Raw genomic sequence first — 18,201 nt, 5'->3', positions numbered from 1 at the left:
GGACAAGTTCCAGTTCCGATATTCAGATTGTCATCGGAACAAAAGTCGGTGTTGTTCAACTGGGTGGCATCAGAAGTGAAGTTCCCCGATGGGTATGTTTCAAATCTCTCTAGATGTGTTGAAAATGGTCAAAAATTCTCCGGGATGAAAAGTCATGATTGTCATGTCTTTATGCAACGACTACTTCCCTTTGCATTTGCGGAGCTACTTCCAACAAAAATACATGATAATGCATATCTAAGCTCTAGGATTTAAAGATTGTGAGTTATTTAGACGCATATGCTACATTCAGTTTGCTGAAAGGGTTTTTTGAGCATCATTTGTGTTCATTATAGTTGATGTTGGTTCTTTGCATTTATCAACGATGGTTTTGATACGTTTATGTGGTTTCACCAAAACTATTTATTGATAAAAATTGTTCGAGAATGTACAAACAGTACCCATGTCAAGATTTAAAGATGTGGAGAAATTTGTCAAGCTTGGAACAGCCACGTCGGGAAACTCATACCAACATTTTCTCAGATCCGGCTCCAACGACACAAAACCTGACCGTGCAACGATAATTTCCTTCAAGGTCATTCCTTCAGTTTTACTAATTCTGAGATTTAATGGCCTGAATCTGAACCTATCAAGTATGTTTTTGATCGTTGTTAATAGGTTCATGTTCATTCAAAAATATAATACTTGATAGGTTCAAATGGTGAACGTGTAAACTTAAGTAGGGTTATTAAATCTCAGTAGTCTTCTACTTGAACCGTTCACCATATGAGTCACCATGGCCATTCGTATTGTTACATGAGAGTGGAAACAATAGTAAATTTTATCTCATGTTTTGGTTTTGTGGGTTTATGTTGTTGAAGTATAGTGTTACAAGTGGGGTTTGGAGGATGGATAAATGTTCTTGATTCTCTGGTTCAAATCACATAAGGAATAGCTGCAAGATGGTCTCACTTCCTTCCTTGGATAAGTGCTTTTTGTCTTCACATCCATATCAAATAAAATAGTGATTTTGCCGAGTCGTGGGGACTATCTGTAAAGTAAATATAATTATTCTAAACCCATCTTTGTACACAGTTGGTCTCTGTCTATTACATGTAGCATCTCGGTTTTGTCACAAGAATGGTTCAGTGTGGGCTGTAACAAGATTTGAAAAAGAAATCTCAAGGACATACCTTTTATCATAAACATGGAAATAATGACTACTAAGAATTGCAACAAAGAAGTTGAATCCCTTTGAAAGCTCCATTTGAGTTTTAATCGCTCAACTAACCTATTGATTTGTGCTTTCTACACAAACACAGTTCTCAAGAACCAGTCAATGCCTTTCTAAAATTGAAAATACATAACTTTGTCATTGATTAAGTCCTGGAAGCAAAGAAAATTACCCAACTAAGCTCAAACGAAAGAAACATCCCTGTCTCAGGCCTCTCTCGCTTCTGAAAAAACCGGCCAGCTCACCATTAACTTAAATGGAAAATGATGGTGTAGTGACACAAAGCGAGATCCAATGTATGAATTTTTGAGGTAAACCCAGAGCCTTTAGTGTGTTGAAGAGAAACGTCTATTGCGCTGAATCAAAAGCCTTTGAAATATCAATCTATATCGCGCATCTTCGAGAGATTGAGTCTTTATGATAGTCTTTCACAAGCTCTGTTGCCAAGAGAAGATTTTCAATGAGAAGTCTATCTTGGACAAAAGCAGACTGGTTGAGGTTAATGAAATTCGTAAGGAGCTTCTCCAGACGATTAGTGATGATTTTTGAGATCACTTTGTAAAGAACATTGGAGCAGGGACGATAATCCTTCGTCATTTTAGCTCCTGTTATTTTAGGAATAAGAGCAAGGATTGTCGTGTTTACCCCCTTTAGCAACAAGCCCTTTTCAAAGAAACTTTGTATCGCCATAACAAAATCTGCACTAATTATCGACCAAGCTGACTTATATTATGGCTGTCGATTTTTAAAAACTTCTTCGTTTATTTTTTTATGTACTAAAAACTGGAACCGTTAGATGGCAAGGAGTATTCATAAACCGTTAGATTCCAATTTCATTGTCAAACATACCAAACTCTTTCAACACCTGTAAAATCGGCTGGCAAGCTTCATCAAATCCTCCCAACTCATCCATGGCGATTTCTTACGCTCAGCCTCTGCTTCTTCTCCTCTTCTCACTCTTCCTCTTACCTTCTTTGCGCGCCACTTCTTTCCACAACTGCGGTTTGTTTCTAAACCCTCTTCTTACGCTCCCCTCGAGGATACCTGCTAGATTAGTTTTTTTTTTGGGATGGGTTGCTCGATTAAATTTTGCATCTTTTGCTCTGGATTTTTTGGTTATATAAGACTAATTTAGAGCATGCTCCATTTTGTCAGCTTTGAATTTGATTGGATTCATTTAGTTAAAGATAAATCTTGAGTGTGAGATAATTAAATTCATGGAGCCTAAGTGTTGCTCTCCGTACGTTTGACTCTTGTAGATAAGAGGCTCGATCCCGTTAAGGTCACAGGTGTGGAGATCTCTCCTGACCCTGTTGTGAGTGGCAAAGCCGCAACATTTAAGATCACTGGTTCTACTGGTATGAGCTTTTCCTTCCCTGCTTCTTAAAAGTTTACAACATACAGTCTGTCAACATTTCCTTGGTGTGAATAGATGAAGACATCTCTGGAGGAGAAGTAGTGATCAGTGTTTCACTCTATGGAGTTCATATCCATACCGAAACTCATGATCTCTGCGATGAGTCTTCCTGCCCGATCGCACCTGGCACCTTTGTCCTTTCTCATTCCCAAACACTGCCTTCTATTACACCACCCGTAAGTCATCTTCCTGTTTCTCTTGAGAGTTTCCCCATCATTATCTGCTAGGCTTCTTGACTAATCGCTCTTTGAAACAGGGTACTTATACGCTTAAGATGACGATAAAGGACAAGAATGGCGGGCGACTGACCTGCATCAGCTTCAAATTCAAGATCACATTGTTTTCCACGGTTTATGCTAGTTAAGTTTTCCGGTGAAAATATGTTGCCTCTTTTGTGAACCTCTCTCGTAGACTTGTGTGCTGTCCAAATAAAATGCCCCTTTGAGGCTTGTCATCGATCTACATCAATCTTTTGTTTCTATATTTATGGTCATTTGCGACGTTCTTTCATCCACCTCCTGCCTCTGCTCAAGTGTTAAGACTTTCCAGATCATTAGATAATAAGTGCTCGGTAATATCATTTAAACTCGACTCTTCTTAACAAGTTAGAGAGCTCCTTCACTTGTTCTGATAAGACTTCCAAGTGTCAAGTAAACGACCCGAGTTTCCAAGAAAAGGAAGTGATATACTTCCTCGATTACAAAAACAAAAGAGTTTTATAGAGCTGATAGAAAAGAAAAAAAAGGTACTTGCGAGTCGAGTGCCACTCCTAATCAATGAGAATCTTCAAGCAACTTGGCGGCATCGTGAACCAAACACAAAACATTGCCTACTTCTTCTTCAACCTTGCCTGATAACATGTATTCTCCTCCGCTCTTCCCCTTCAACGCATCATCGACTGTCTCCATTGTAGCCTTGTGGATATCTTTGGCTCTATGCTCCTCTGCACCTAGCTCTTCTCTTACAATCATCACCTCTTCTTTTCTAAGATCTGACTCAAAGACAAGCTGGTGAATCTCCATTATCATGCTTTGTATTTCACACATCCCTACTTCTTCCATCTCTTCAAGACACTGCTTCTCCTGGATAGTATGTTCCAATTCCCTCTCTGATTCCGATCTCGTCTTTGATCTCTTCGCTATCTCTTTTTCTACGGTTTTGATCTCTTTCTCCAGCTTCAAAGACTTTCTGTTCATGTCATCAATTTCTTTTCTTACCGAAGCCAGTTTCTCCCGAGAAAGCTTCATCTCTGATTGGAGCTTTGTTTTCTCTTCCTCGGATTTCAGCAGATCTGTGGCTTTCCCTGTAAGCAGAGTGTTTCTCTGAGGAGTGTTGATCTTCTCAATGTTATCAATCGCACAGAGTACCTTCTCTTCCTCGTGTCTCCTGTTCTCTTCATCCACTTTTATCTTCAGCATTACAATGTTACTCTTCAGCTCTGCCTCGGATTGTTGGATCTTACCCATTGCCCCGTCGACTTCTCTTTTATACGATTGGAGAACGTTGAGCTCTTCATTTTTCTGGTTTAGATTATCTGACGATGCCTTCACACGCGCCCTTGCCCGTTCTTCTCGCTGTTGAAAGTAAGCTGACGATGATACAAAGTTTGATAGCGAGCATCTGAGAGCAGCCAGCTTTCTCTCTGCAACTTCTTTTCTTGCTTTAGTTTGATCAGAGACAGCTTCAATTAATCCTAGCTCCTTCCGATGCCCCTTAACTTTGTCTTCGGCCTCTTTGCTTTGCTTTGACAACTTGATTATCTCCACCATGATCTCTTCAAGCAAAGAGAACACTCCAATGGTTTTGGCAGAGACTGAAAGTTTTTCCTGCGCCAATTCGAGTTTCAGCCTCGCTGAGTTTAAATCTCCTGTGGACCTGTCAGAAGTAGTATTACGCAACTCCATTTCAGTGTCACCAGCTTCAATAAGCTTCTCTTGGGCAGGAGCAGAGAGCAGCCTTTTGAATTCATCTTTTTCCTTCATGGCATTTTCATACAGACTCATTAGCTTCTCATTCTCCTCGTGCATCTCGCTAAGCTGATTCTCCAGATTTCCAATTATCTTCTTCAGTTCCTCTGCTGCACTTTTTTCAACCTCCAGAGTAATATCACAACTTTTGTTCTTCTGAGCTTCAGCATTATTACTTGATGAATCTGTCTCGGTATTCCCCAAAGCCCTGGAGCTGTTTTCTGCGGCTACTTGTTCATACAGCTCTATAAGTTTGTTGTTGTCCTCAATCAGGACCTTAATCTTCTGGCACAGTTCCTCATTTTCTTTCGACAACTTGACTGCTGTCTCGTGAGCTACAGCTTCTCTTTGACTAGCACATGCAATGGCTTGAACCATTGTTTCAACCTCAATCTGATCACCATCGCCAACCCTGCCTGAGGATCTTATTCCCTCAAGCTGCTTAGCCAAATTTTCCACAAGCCTGAAAGAGAAAAACCAAAGAGATGAGCTGAGGCTTGATGGCTGAAATACATGCTGTATGTGTAGTAAATTACTTTTCCAATCTCTCTTTCTCGTCGATGGAGAAACTTAATGATTTCTGAAGAGATTCCATTTCTGCTCGATTTTGAATCGCCTTCAGGTAGCAAAAACAAGCCATAAGTTAGAGTTTGTTTTCATCGAAATTAAAGAGAGAAGAAAACTCGACAGAAGGCAAGAATAACCTGCATCCGGAGGAATTCATTCTCATCTTGGATTGATGAAAGTTTCTTTGACTCCTGATTCTGCAACAATACAATAACAACAAGTGTCAGAATATAATACTTTGTGAGGTACTTACCAGCACAGATGAAAGACATTTAAGCCCATACCTGGTTCGAGCAGAACATGTTGCTGATGGTAACATCTTTCACCGTGGAGTAATCTGATTCGTGCATGAGTTTCCAATCAAGGGCTTCTAGCAGCTGTACATTATAGATCCAAGTTACATGCTAATTCAAACCGTAAAGAAAACTTCTGAGGTCTAGAAATGAGAGATTATTTTATTCACCTTAGCTTGTAACACTTGAATTTGTTGATTCAAGATATCCCGTTCACCTTCCTCACATTGTGATTTCAATCTGTGTAGCAAGTAAAAGTTTCATAACCATAAGGTGAGTAAAAGTTAAATCTAAGGAAAGATAGGGAATTTTCAAAGTGTCTTGCCTTCGGATCTCTTCTTTCAACCGCAAGTTCTCCGTGGCAAATTTGGTAACTTCCTGATTTCTATCAACCTGAGCACGTAGCACCTCAATTTCCTTCAAAAGGTCAGCCTTTTCTTTTTGCAGATGTGCTTCAACAGAGATCTTTCCTGAAGCTACCCCTTGTAAACTCTTGATTGCTGAATCTCTGAGCTTTAACATCATTTTCAGCCCGCGTATCTCATCCTCTCTTTTCTTTTCCTGTTTGGAGAAAATAAAATTATGAACTCGTCAATTTTCATCTTTCTTTCCTCAATTATTCCTCTGATGAATCAATCCCAAACGAGGAGTATATTTCTAGCGTACCAACTTCATTGAGGCCTCATTTTCAGCAGTCAAAGCCTGTAATGCAGCGTCCTTTTCCCTCTCTCTCCTGAGAGCACCAACTAGTGCAACTTCGTAGTCTTTTGGCTACAAACCCATGCAAGTGAAATTGTTAAGAACAAGCCAAATGCTGAACATTGGAGATCATATTCTTAGGGGAAACCAATGTCAAACCTTAGACGTCCTTTTGTGAGTCGTCAGAGGAGTAAATGATCCATTGAACCCATCCCACTTAAGAGACATTGGAGAAGCAGGGCAACTCATTGTTGAGGCAGTGTCAATGTCCTGATTGTCTACTTCAGCGTTAACGATACCTCTTAAGCGGGATACTTCTTTCTGTATATACAACACCTCAGAAAAGGTCCGTGGGAGAGAAAAATAAACAGTCTTTGCTGAAAAATATACCTTTAGCTGTTGGATTTGTAGCCGCATTGCAATAACATCTCCAGATGCATCTTCATTGACAATTGCCTGTTGAGTATAATATAATTAATATAACTAAACGTATGCCCTATATCTGATCCATGACTTAACCAACAATACCAAGGAATAATTCCATTACATTGTTCTTAATAAGCTTTGCACGCTGGGCAAACTTCAAGGTACTTAGGGTCTCCAACGAGCAACTGAATCAGGGAAAAAGGACCATGAGATACAGCCCGGTGAATCTTTCAGGGAATGATTAACAGACGCAAGAGTAATATGTACCTGCTAGATGGGCTTATGTTAGCAATTATTATCGTCTTTGAATTCCCTCCAAGAGAATCCTGCAGGTATGTAAGAATGACAGCAAAGAGATTACAGAACTGTAAATGCAGACATCAACATTTAGGAAATAATTTACCTGGAGCAGAAATGTAAGCTTTGAATCTCTATAAGGAACATGCACTGATTTTCCATTGGAAACACTAACAAGATTCATGATCACAAGCCTGAAAAGTCATTATAGGGACAAATCATTAGAACTACATAAGAACGACTAAAGTAGAATAATTGACGCTTGAGAAAAAATATATATTCTTACCCTAATGTTGAAAGAGACTTGTTGATGTTGGTTGCTTCTTTGAGCCGTTCACCTTCAGCTCCTGAACTCTTTTGCCTGTATCCACATGTATGTTAGTAGAATATCTTAAGGACGGAAGTTCGCTTGTAGAATTTTTGAGCTGATATTACCTTTCAGATCCAGCTAAATCAACAAGATTAAGCCGTGCAAACCGATGATGAGTAACACCTTGAGATACCCACTAATAGAAAGCACAGGACAGGTTAGAAGATATATACATAGTATCAGTTTTAGAAATACAGCGGAAGAACTCTGCTCAACAAGTAAAATTGATTACCTTGCTTTCAATGATGCATGTAAAAACACTGTGAGATCGACTACTTGCACGATTCATATTGGTTGCAGCTACTTTCCTGTTTGCAGCACCCTACACATAAACCGAGATGAATTTGTGTTAGTTGCAAAAGAAAGCAACAAAGTCTGCAGTTTGAAATGAATTACCTCCATTAGTTGTTGAATCACATCTCTGGCACTTGAAACTTCAATCTCCTTAAGATTCTCAACATGAATACCTTTCTTGTGGTCTTCCCTAAGCTGCAAAAGAGGAGGAGGATTAAGTTAATCCCTCATAGATAACAAGGCAGAGAATTTGTTTGGTATACCTGTAAATTATTAGAAGAAGGATCTAACAAATCAAGAATTTGCTCGTTGTAGATCTCCAGAAATGAGCATCTACAAGTAAAGTGAAGATTCTCCTCTTTGCGGACCTCTTTTTCCTTTAGGATCCTAGAGAACAAAAACTCAAAAACTCTAGGAGTCATCCCGCAGTTGACACTATGTCTACGTGTTCCTCCCTCAATATCTCCAAGCATAGTGTGAGTTTTGCCACTTCCCGTCTGCAAAAAAAAAAAGAAAAGGGGAACTTATTATTATCGCAGACTGGAACTTAGTAGAAATGTAGAAAAGAAAGAAGCTCTCACCTGGCCATAAGCAAACATGCAGCTGTTGTAGCCAGCCACAACATTCTCCACCATAGGTACTCCAGCAACTTTAAACATCTTCTCCTGTAAGTGAGCGAAAGAGATAATGAGGAAGTGTGTTAATGCTTATTAAAAAAAGGAAGGAATGGTATTACTATTAGAGAGGAACCTGCGTAACATTCTCGTCAGCGACAAGATCAAAAGTGAAACGAGCTTCAGGATTCCCAATCCAAGTGATTGCCTGGCCGTTGTCTTGCCTAACACATTTGTTGTTCCCTTGTGTTGAAATCTCTGAGCTGCTTAGTGGACGGGTTCTTATGATAACCTAGAAGATTTAGCCAAGAATCAGTGTAATAGTTGTGAATCCCTAACCAACTGAATCAAATATCTACCGCACCTGCACATTGTGATCTTTCCAGAAGGCCGGATCTTCGTTGAACTCGAAGCTGTGAGACCTCGATATCTGTGCAGATCCAGCGCTAATCTCTGCTTCTTCGTCCAAATCCGCCATTCTTCGAACCATGGACTGATGATGAGCGTGGTTCTCCCTCGATACGGCGCTTGGATCCGGCGTGCACGGCACAGCGCGTGCCGACTCCGACGTGGCGCCCCGCTCGTTGAATCCGAACCGGCGCTTAATCGCGCTAGCAGTTTCGGAAATAAACGGCATCTGATTGAGTACTCAGAGAGAGAGAGGATTTTGAAATCGGGTGTGAAGGGGGAAAGAGAAAGTGAGACGTTGTGTCAAGGAGACCATATAGATATAATCGGAGGGTTAAGGGAGCGTTTTGATTAACGGTTTGGATTGATTTCCGTTTTTTGAAATCTTCGGAACGTTGCCCCACTTGACCTCTCTTTTTCTATTTAATTAAATATTATTTCTTTCCAACATTGGTTACATTTCCAATAAAATGCTAACGTTACCCAAATCGGGACCTTGACCAGAAATAAAAGCCAAACCGGCCGAACCCGATATTACTGTTCTTCTTTTTCTTTTCTTTTTTTAACGAGATGAATGAAAACCTTTTTTTTTAACTAAAGGCTTTCAAAAACTATTATACAATATAAGACCAGAAATCTTATAGTTTGGAATTAGTAGGAATGAAACATGTTTCATAGACGGAAAGAGGTTTTTGCTCAAAAGAAAAAAACAAGTGTCATGTACAAACCAACGACGCAGCAAAGGTTGAGACTAGATAAATCATCAATGGTAAAAAGACAGTAGCTGATGATAGGAGCCACGGCTGCCTCGGACCACCGTTTCCTCTCCCTCGGACTGTTTTTATCTTTTGATTTTTTCAACTGGGATAATAATAGCAGAGACAGAAAGAGGTTTTGAGATATTAAAATTGTTATTTCACTGCATTTTTTCTCGTAGGATTTTTACGGTAGATTAGAATCATACCATAGTTCCCAGCTTCCATCTTAGGTCTAGTTTTAGTTTGCTCGTATATAGAGCTGTGCTTATAGTTATAACAATGGCCTTAGGCCCCTCATATAATTGTAATTTTCGGGAGCCCTTCGTATAAAATGATATTTGTTGGATTAATATATAAGTAACTAGTTAATCACTTCAAAACAAAGTTCAATATGCTTGGTGCCTTCCAGATGGAAGAAACTCATTGGATTTGGTTGGTGATAATTAAACATGGAAGTTGTGCCATTTGTATTAGTCCATGAGATTAGTATTGGGTCTTGGGGATTAGTGAGACACTATATAAAATCTCTTAACCTAATTTGTGTGGTTAGACTTGACACAAGAAAGAAGAGTGCTTAAGAAGACTCATTAGACAAAAGAGAAAAAAAGAGAGAAGAAGATAGATTTCGTCTGGGTTTGTCAAGGTAGATTTGGAGGGTCAAACGGATCATGTTTGAGCTGATATTTTGTGGGAAGCGTCTTCACTCAGTGGGTTAAAGGTTCACCGAATGGATTTGGATTTCAAAGGTTGGATCTTCTGTTGTCTGGGTTTTAGTGAAGCTGGTCGTCACAGTTCTTCAGCAGTATTGTCTTGAGTGTTTGGTAAATCAGACGGTTGGATCTTCTCTGATTGAGCTGAAACTTGTCAGAGATGTTTTTGACTTGTTCATCTTCGATTTGTATGGTGGGATTAGTCTCTGGTTGCCAGAATCCTAGTGAGCTGAGGTCGTCTTGTGGCTGCCTGTTTTGAAGCTCTTTGTGTTGCTCTCTCGTTCTTGTTGTTCTTGTGTTGGAGATAGCTTTTTGTAGCTAGAGTTTCTGTTCTGTTCAGGGTGTTGAACAGGGATGACGTGGTTGTACTCATACCCATTTATATAATGGATTTTTGAGTGGACTACGGTCCTGTTGATTTTTCCTTCTCACATCGAGGAGGTTTTCCAACGTTAAAACGTGCTTGTCTCATTTAGTTTCTGCTTATACTATATTCTGCTATTGTCGAAGTATTTTCCTCACAGGTTCACACAAGGTCAGGGGAACACGATCCGTTACATTCCGCTGCGCTGTGTGTTTTAAGTACCCCAACAAAGTGGTATCAGAGCTTCTGGTTTTAGATCTTTGGGTTTGATAACTTCGGGTTATTATTTGCTTTTGTGAATGATGGAGAATATGGGTTGGATGATAAGCTTGAATGGTGCTAACTATCATCTATGGAAGGGCAAGATGGAGGATCTGCTCTTTGTTAAAGAATTCCATGTTTCAGTTTTCGTGGAGAAGAAACCTGAGAAGAAGACGGATGAAGAGTGGAAGTTGCTGCATCGCCAAGTGTGTGGGTTGATAAGGCAGTGGGTTGATGATAATGTTCTGCATCATATTGAGACTGAGACGGATGCTCGTTCTTTGTGGAAGAAGCAGGAGCAGTTGTATGCTAGGAAGACCGAAAATAACAAGATGTACATGATCAAGAAGTTGATTGAGCTGAGGTATCAGGAGGGATTTCCGATGATGGATCACTTGAATGCGTTTCAGGGGTTGCTCAATAAGCTATCTGATATGGGCATCAAGTTTGATGATGAGATCCACGGTCTGTGGCTTCTCGGTAATTTACCGGATTCTTGGGAGGTTTTCAGGATGTCTCTTTGTAACTTCGCGTCAGAAGGTGTTATTTCGATGGATTTAGTGAAGAACAATGTTCTTAATGAGGAAGCAAGAAGACAGTCGAATGCTAGCAGTTCACATTCAAATGTTTATGTTACTGAGTTAAGGGAGAGGAGTTCGAGTAGAGATCCCAAGAGAGATAAGAACAGGAGCAGAAGCAAATCTAATAAATTTGCTAATATGGAGTGTTATTTCTGTCACAAGAAAGGGCACATGAAGAAGGATTGATGGAAGTTGAAAAACAAGCAGCAAGGAAATCAGAAGAAAAGGTGGATCGGATGACTGTCACCGACGATCAGTTTCTCATTCTTCTTGAGGGTGATGCCATTAATGCAACATCACAGCGAGATTTGTTTTCTACCTATACTACAGGTAATTATGGTTCTGTGAAGATGGGAAATGATGCGATGGCTCAGGTTGCTGGCATTGGTGATATATGCTTGGAAACTAGTTTTGAGACTAGGTTGGTGCTTAAGGATGTTAAGCATGTTCCTGATATTAGGATGAATCTGATATCGACAGGAAGACTTGATGATGAGGGTTATTTTAGTTTTCACGGTGGTGGTAAATGGATGCTCAATCGCGGTTCTTTGATTGTGTCTCGAGGTGAGAAGTCTTCATCCTTCTATTGGATGCATGCTACGGTCTCCAAAGACGTTGTTAATGCGGTGGAGAATGATGGTGCCATGGAGTTATGGCATAAGAGACTCGGTCACATGAGTGAGAAGGGAATGTTTGTGCTGTCTAAGAATGAGGTGATTCCAGGAATCTCTGGTTTGCACCTGCAGAAGTGCTCGCATTGCTTTGCGGGAAAACAACACATGGTATCTTTCAAGTCTTCTGCGCCTTCTAGAAAACCCGAGGTACTGGATCTGGTACATTCAGATGTGTGTGGTCCAATGAGGACAAGATCTCTTGGCGGCGCATCATATTTTGTGACTTTCATTGATGATCATTCAAGAAAGTTGTGGGTATTTCTTATGAGGACGAAGGATTAGGTGCTGGGATATTTCAAGCATTTTGTGGCGTTGGTTGAGAGACAAACGGGGAAGAAGATAAAGTGTATCCGGAGTGGTAATGGTGGAGAGTATTCTGGACCATTTGATGCTTATTACAAAGAGCATGGAATAAGGCAGCAGTTCACGCCACCTAAGACTCCACAGTTGAATGGGTTGGCTGAAAGGATGAACATGACGATTGTCGAGAGGATGAGATGTTTGATCTAACAGTCAGGCTTATCAATGACTTTCTGGGGAGAAGCTTTGAACACGGTGGTTCATGTGTTGAATTTGTCACCGAGTGCTCCATTGGAGGGTGATATTCCCGAGAGGGTTTGGACTGGTAAGGATGTTTGTTACAGTCACTTGAGGGTCTTTGGGTGTAAGGCATTTGTTCATATTCCCAAGGATGAGAGATCGAAGCTTGAGATGAAGTCACGGCAGTGTGTGTTCATCGGTTATGGTCAGGATGAGTTCGGGTACAGATTTTATGATCCCGTTGAGAGGAAGCTCGTAAGGAGCAGAGATGTTGTGTTCATGGAAGATCAAACGATAAAGGACATTGACAAGTTCAAAAATCCAACTCAGATTTTTGAGGGTTTGATCGATATAGAGGCTACTCCTTCTACATCAGTCCACGGTGAGGCGAGGTTGAGGTTCAGGATGATACACCCAGTGCAGATGCTCCCGCACATGAAGACGGCAATGGTGATCATGGTGACGATCATGGTGAGACACCAGCTGCTGAGAACCAACATATTATTGTTAGAAGATCCGAGAGGGGTCTTAAACCGTCGACAAGGTATGATCCTAGTGAGTATGTATTACTTACTGATGGGAGAGAGCCAGAAAGCTATGAAGAAGCTTTGGAGGATGAACACAAGGATATTTGGTTTGGAGCCATGGATGAAGAGATGGATTCTTTTGAAGAGAATCACACGTTTGAGTTGGTGAATTTGCTTAAGGGCAAGAAGGCTTTGCTTAATAAGTGGGTGTACAGAATTAAGCATGAGGATAACAATTTGCCACTTTGACACAAGGCTAGATTGGTTGTGAAAGGCTACAGCCAAAAGAAGGGGATTGATTATGATGAAATCTTTTCTCCTGTTGTGAAGATGTCATCCATTTGGGTTGTGCTTGGGTTGGCAGCGAGCCTTGATCTAGAGGTTGAGCAAATGGATGTGAAGACTGCTTTCCTTCATGGTGATTTGGAGGAGGAGATCTACATGGAACAACCGGAAGGCTATGTGAAAAAGGGCAAAGAAAATTTGGTTTGCCGCTTGAAAAAAAGCCTTTATGGATTGAAGCAAGCACCAAGACAGTGGTACATGAAGTGCAAGTCTGTTATGGGAGAGCATGGTTATGCAGAGACTGATTCAGACCATTGTGTATTTGTGAAGGTGTTTGGTGAGGATGATTTTATCATCTTGTTGCTGAATGTCGATGATATGTTGATTGTGGGCAAGAACATGGACATAATTAAGGAGCTGAAAGGTCAGCTAAGTGAGTCCTTTACCATGAAAGATATGGGTCCAGCGAAACAGATTCTCGGTATGAGAATTGTTCGAGATAGAGGTGAGAAGCTGATTCACTTATCTCAGGAGAGGTACATTGAAAAAGTACTTAAGCGGTTTCACATGGACAAGTCTAAAGTGTTGAGTACTCCTCCTTGCTCCACACTTAAGACTGAGCAGTCAACAAAGTCCGAAGACTTATGCGGAGAAGGAAGATACGGAGAAGGTTCCATATGCTTCTGCAGTGTGTAGTTTGATGTATGCCATGGTGTGTACAAGACTGGATTTAGCCTACGCCGTTGGATTTTTCAGCAGGTTTCTCTCCAATCCGGGAAGAGAACATTGGAATGCGGTAAAGTGGATTTTGAGATATCTCCGAGGGACTTCTGATCTGAAGATTACATTTGGGGCAAAGAAGCCTTTGCTGGTTAGTTTCACTGATTCTGACATGTCTGGAGATGTTGATTCTAGCAAGTCTACTTCGGGTTACTTGGTAACGTTTGCGGGTGGAGCTTTGGCATGGCAGTCAAGGCTGCAAAAGTGCGTTGCACTATCTACCACTGAGGCAGAGTTCATTGCTGCAACTGAAGCTTGTAAAGAGTTGTTGTGGCTGAAGAACTTCTGTGAAGAGATCGGTTTCAAGCAAGAAAAGTATGTGTTGCTTTGTGATAATCAAAGCGCTATCTGTCTTGGGAAGAACTCTACATTTCATTCGAAGTCGAAACACATTCAGAGGAGGTATCATTGGATACGAGATGTGGATGCTTGTAAGGAAGTGCAACTTGAGAAAGTTGATACGGATGAGATAATGGAGCTGATATGATGGCAAAGTCTTTGCCGAGGGGGAAACTTGAAGTATGCCGAGGGATAGCCGGAATGGCTGTTTCCTCCACCTAGTCGGAGGAGGAGTTTGTTGGGTTCCTTCTAGATGGTGGAAACCCATTGGGTTTGGTTGGTGATAACCAAACTTGGAAGTTGGGCATTGGTATTAGTCCATGATATTAGTATTGGTCCTTTGGGGTTAATGAGACACTATATAAAGTCTCTTAACCTAATTTGTGTGGTTAGACTTGACACAAAAAATAAGAGTGCTTAAGAAGACTCATTAGACAAAAGAGAGAAAAGGTGAGAAGAAGATAGATTTCGTTTGGGTTTGTCAAGGCAGATTTGGAGGGTCAAACGGATACTGTTTGGGCTGATATTTTGTGGGAAGATTCTTGAGTCAGTGGGTTAAAGGTTCACGGAAGGGATTTGGATTTCAATGGTTGGAGCTTCTGTTGTCTGGGTTTTAGTGAAGCTGGTCGTCACAATTCTTCATCAGTGTTGTCTTGAGTTTTTGGTAAATCCAACGGTTGGATCTTCTCTGATTGAGCTGAAACTTGGCAGAGGTGTTGTTGACTTGTTCATCCTGGATTTGTACGGTGGGATTAGTCTCTGGTTGCCGGAATCCTAGTGAGCTGAGGTCGTCTTGTGGCTGCCTGTTTTGAAGCTCTTTGTGTTGCTCTTGTTGTTGTTGTTCTTGTGTTGGAGATAGCTCTTTGTACCTAGAGTCTCTGTTCTGTTCAGGGTATTGAAAAATGAGTACGTGGTTGTACTCATAACCATTTATATAGTAGATTTTTGAGTGGAGTACGGTCCCGTTGGTTTTTCCTTCTCACATCTAGGAGATTTTCCAACGTTAAAAAGTGCTTGTCTCATTTAGTTTCTGCTTATATTATATCCTACTATCGTCAAAATATTTTCCTCACAGGTTCACATAAGGTCAGGGGAACACGATCGGCCGTTACATTCCATTGCACTGTGTTTTAACCCCAGCACAATGATTTACTCAATTCTGATCATATAAGTTTCAGATATATTGTGATTTAGTTCATTTTTATAGATTGTGATTGGTTCATTTTTATAGATTATTTCTATTTGAACTTAGTTTTTTTCTTCTCAATAAATACTTTTATATTTTTTCTATTTGTTTAATCATTTCCTATTCAATTTAGAATTGAGTTTGTTAGTTATTCACTACAACAGAGAGTTGCATACTTACATTTACAGTAATTATAGTACTTTAAATGCATATATCCAAAATGAATATTTTTTTTTTGTAAAATATCATTTTAAAAAGCATTGGAACAACAAAGTTCGAAAAACATTGGTACAATATTTTTTTTTTAAAAAATTGTACAATAACTTAATGACTAGGGTTTTGATTGGTGACCACCAAATGAATGAAAAAAAAATGAACAAAAGAAAGTATAAATTTTCATTCGAGGAACTGAAAAAATAAAAAAATAGAATTTTTATTCATTTTGTTCCAGGTCAGAATTGTTGAGGAAAACTTTTTTTTGTAAATCCATTTTTCCATGAGAAATTAAAAGGAAAAGAGTGCACTACAACAAAACATAATCTTAACGAGGGCGGTTTTCCTCGTTATTTCGTCGTAAAAGAGACTTTACGACGAATTAGCGAGGAAACGCGTTTGCTCGTTACACGTCTGTCGTAACACATATTTCCTCGCTAATTCGTCGTAACTTAGCGAGGAATATATTTCGTCATAAAGACGAAGTAGGGCGATTCGTCGTAAAGACCACGTCAATATTCCACGTAAGTACGTCGCTATAATTCCTCGTAAATACCTCGAAAATAGTTCCTCGTAATCTACACGTAAATACCTTGAAAGAGTTTCCTCGCAAAATACACGTAACAACCACGAAATGATTTCCTCGTAAAATGGTCGTAAACTTTTCCTCGTTATTTCCTCGTAAATGGTTCCTCGTAAAATACTCGTTAAATGTTTCTCGTCATTTCCTCGTAAGGTTTCCACGTAAAGAGGTCGTACATTGGCTACGAATTTACTTCGTTTTTATTATTTTACAGAATTTAAAAATATAATTAAAAAATAATTAAAATTATTTAATTTAATAATAAATTAAAATTCAAAATAAAAATAAATCAATATGAAAATATTTTATATATAAATAAGTTTTGAATTTATATAATACAACAACCAAAAAAAAAAACTAAGGGTCGTTCATCGCCCGGTAGAATTCATCACTCCTCCTCGTAACATCCGCCTCGTTATGTACGTCGGATGACTCGCCTTGAATGGGATGTTGTTGTCGCATGTTCCTCAACATGGACTCCCATTCCGGATTTGTGGCCGCAATAACGTCCAAGAAGCCCTCGACTCCACCCATACGAGATTTTGTCACGGTCAACTCGTTACGCAGCTGAGCGGACTCTCTACGCAGCTCCGTGACTTCATCATCCCGTCGCTGACCATAAGACGATGTCGCTCTCGGAACATAGTTGACAGAACCAATACCCAACGTCCGTCCCTTTTTTTTAGGGACAACCTTAAAAACAAAAAATAAATATTGTAAGTAAAAATTTAAAGTTAAATTAAATGAATAATTAAAAATTAATTTTTTTGAAAATTTACCTCCTCATAAATCTTATCCACTTCAAGTGTGGATAAGGTGACGGGTAATCCGTCGGTAGACTGCTGGGTCAGCTGAGTCTGGCGGTCTTCAACCCGAGCAACTACGTCGTTGTAGATTTGCTCGGACTTGCCATCTACAAATACGCCCGCCTTGTTCTTGTGGGTCCTCTCGTAAAGTTCCATAAGAGACGGGAGATGTCCCGTCTCTTTGGCCTAAAAAACAGTTAAGAAAGTTAGAATAAATTAATATATGTATTAAAAAAATTATTTAATAAAATATTTAATTACCATTTCCAAACGGACACCGGCATGGGGTTTTTGGCCCGTAGTGTGAAGCATCGGCCCGTTCCCGTGCTCATCGACCGTGTTACGGGAGTTAGAGCAAGCCTTGGCGATTCTAATGGAATCAGGAAGGCGCCAATAACGGATGAGGCCATCCCACACATCCGTGGTGAGCTCAGCGGGTTTGCCACGCTCATACCCCTTCACGATCCAGTCACCCTTCCAGTTGGAGACCGTGTCCAACAAGCGAACTTTCGCTTTCGCGTTAAACTTCTTCCTCACCCTCTCAGTGATCCCCAAGGCCCAATTATATTTTTGCTGTTGGAAAAAATAAATTAACAATTAGTTTTTTAGAAAGTATATATATAAATCATGAAAAAATTAAAATATATATAATTAATTAATAGAAACTTACAGCGTAAATTTTGAACCACGTCTTTCTGACGTAGTGAGGCGTTTTACTCCAGTTTGGATGTGCCATGGAGAAGTAACCCTTGACCGTGTCGGTTACGTCCGATGCAAGACATCCGTCAACCCCCCACCTGGAAAATACTAATTTAAAATATAAATTATTTTTTAATGTTATAAAAGAAATTTAAACGAATTAAAAAAAAATTAATGCAACATACCACAACGTTCCGTCCGGTCGGTCTGGGTCGATGACTGGTAAACCTTCTCTGCCTGGCAGACTGAGAATGTCCTCTACAGTGTACTGCGAGTAAGGAGCACTCGGAGGCACCATCAGATCAGGATGAATATCGGCGGCCATCGGAG

At 40.1% G+C, this 18,201-nt stretch overlaps 2 protein-coding genes across 2 annotated transcripts; one reads left to right on the top strand and one right to left on the bottom strand.

Annotated features, from left to right (window-relative positions):
- Positions 1-1,863: 1,863 nt before the first annotated feature.
- Positions 1,864-3,140, top strand: LOC106418495 (MD-2-related lipid-recognition protein ROSY1). Its single transcript, XM_013859218.2, has 4 exons — positions 1,864-2,215; positions 2,473-2,571; positions 2,646-2,806; positions 2,887-3,140. The coding sequence occupies exons 1-4, from the start codon at positions 2,125-2,127 to the stop codon at positions 2,992-2,994; spliced, it is 459 nt and encodes a 152-aa protein (XP_013714672.1). The 5' UTR covers positions 1,864-2,124; the 3' UTR covers positions 2,995-3,140.
- Positions 3,141-3,207: 67 nt separating this feature from the next.
- LOC106417089 (kinesin-like protein KIN-12E) lies at positions 3,208-8,857 on the bottom strand. The gene is made up of 20 exons (XM_048751594.1): positions 8,522-8,857; positions 8,294-8,449; positions 8,125-8,208; positions 7,807-8,040; positions 7,646-7,738; positions 7,482-7,571; positions 7,315-7,385; positions 7,166-7,240; positions 6,986-7,073; positions 6,850-6,908; positions 6,704-6,767; positions 6,547-6,612; positions 6,316-6,477; positions 6,124-6,228; positions 5,783-6,018; positions 5,628-5,697; positions 5,449-5,541; positions 5,302-5,361; positions 5,134-5,213; positions 3,208-5,060 (listed from the first exon to the last, which is right to left on the bottom strand). Exons 1-20 carry the CDS (start codon positions 8,792-8,794, stop codon positions 3,404-3,406), a joined length of 3,816 nt encoding a protein of 1,271 aa, XP_048607551.1. The 5' UTR covers positions 8,795-8,857; the 3' UTR covers positions 3,208-3,403.
- Positions 8,858-18,201: the final 9,344 nt, after the last annotated feature.

This window comes from Brassica napus, chromosome C3 (assembly GCF_020379485.1).
Source record: "Brassica napus cultivar Da-Ae chromosome C3, Da-Ae, whole genome shotgun sequence".
NCBI lineage: Eukaryota > Viridiplantae > Streptophyta > Magnoliopsida > Brassicales > Brassicaceae > Brassica > Brassica napus.
Note: the sequence above shows the minus strand (reverse complement) of the source record. Positions and strands in the feature narration are given on the sequence as shown.

Coding starts and splice junctions, on each gene's coding strand:
- LOC106418495 (XM_013859218.2), top strand. CDS start 2,125: ATGGCGATTTCTTACGCTCAGCCTCTGCTTCTTCTCCTCTTCTCACTC. Junction 2,216..2,472: donor CACTTCTTTCCACAACTGCG/GTTTGTTTCTAA, acceptor TGACTCTTGTAG/ATAAGAGGCTCGATCCCGTT. Junction 2,572..2,645: donor TAAGATCACTGGTTCTACTG/GTATGAGCTTTT, acceptor TGGTGTGAATAG/ATGAAGACATCTCTGGAGGA.
- LOC106417089 (XM_048751594.1), bottom strand. CDS start 8,794: ATGCCGTTTATTTCCGAAACTGCTAGCGCGATTAAGCGCCGGTTCGGA. Junction 7,241..7,314: donor GATTTAGCTGGATCTGAAAG/GTAATATCAGCT, acceptor ATGTGGATACAG/GCAAAAGAGTTCAGGAGCTG. Junction 5,542..5,627: donor TTCAAGTGTTACAAGCTAAG/GTGAATAAAATA, acceptor TATAATGTACAG/CTGCTAGAAGCCCTTGATTG.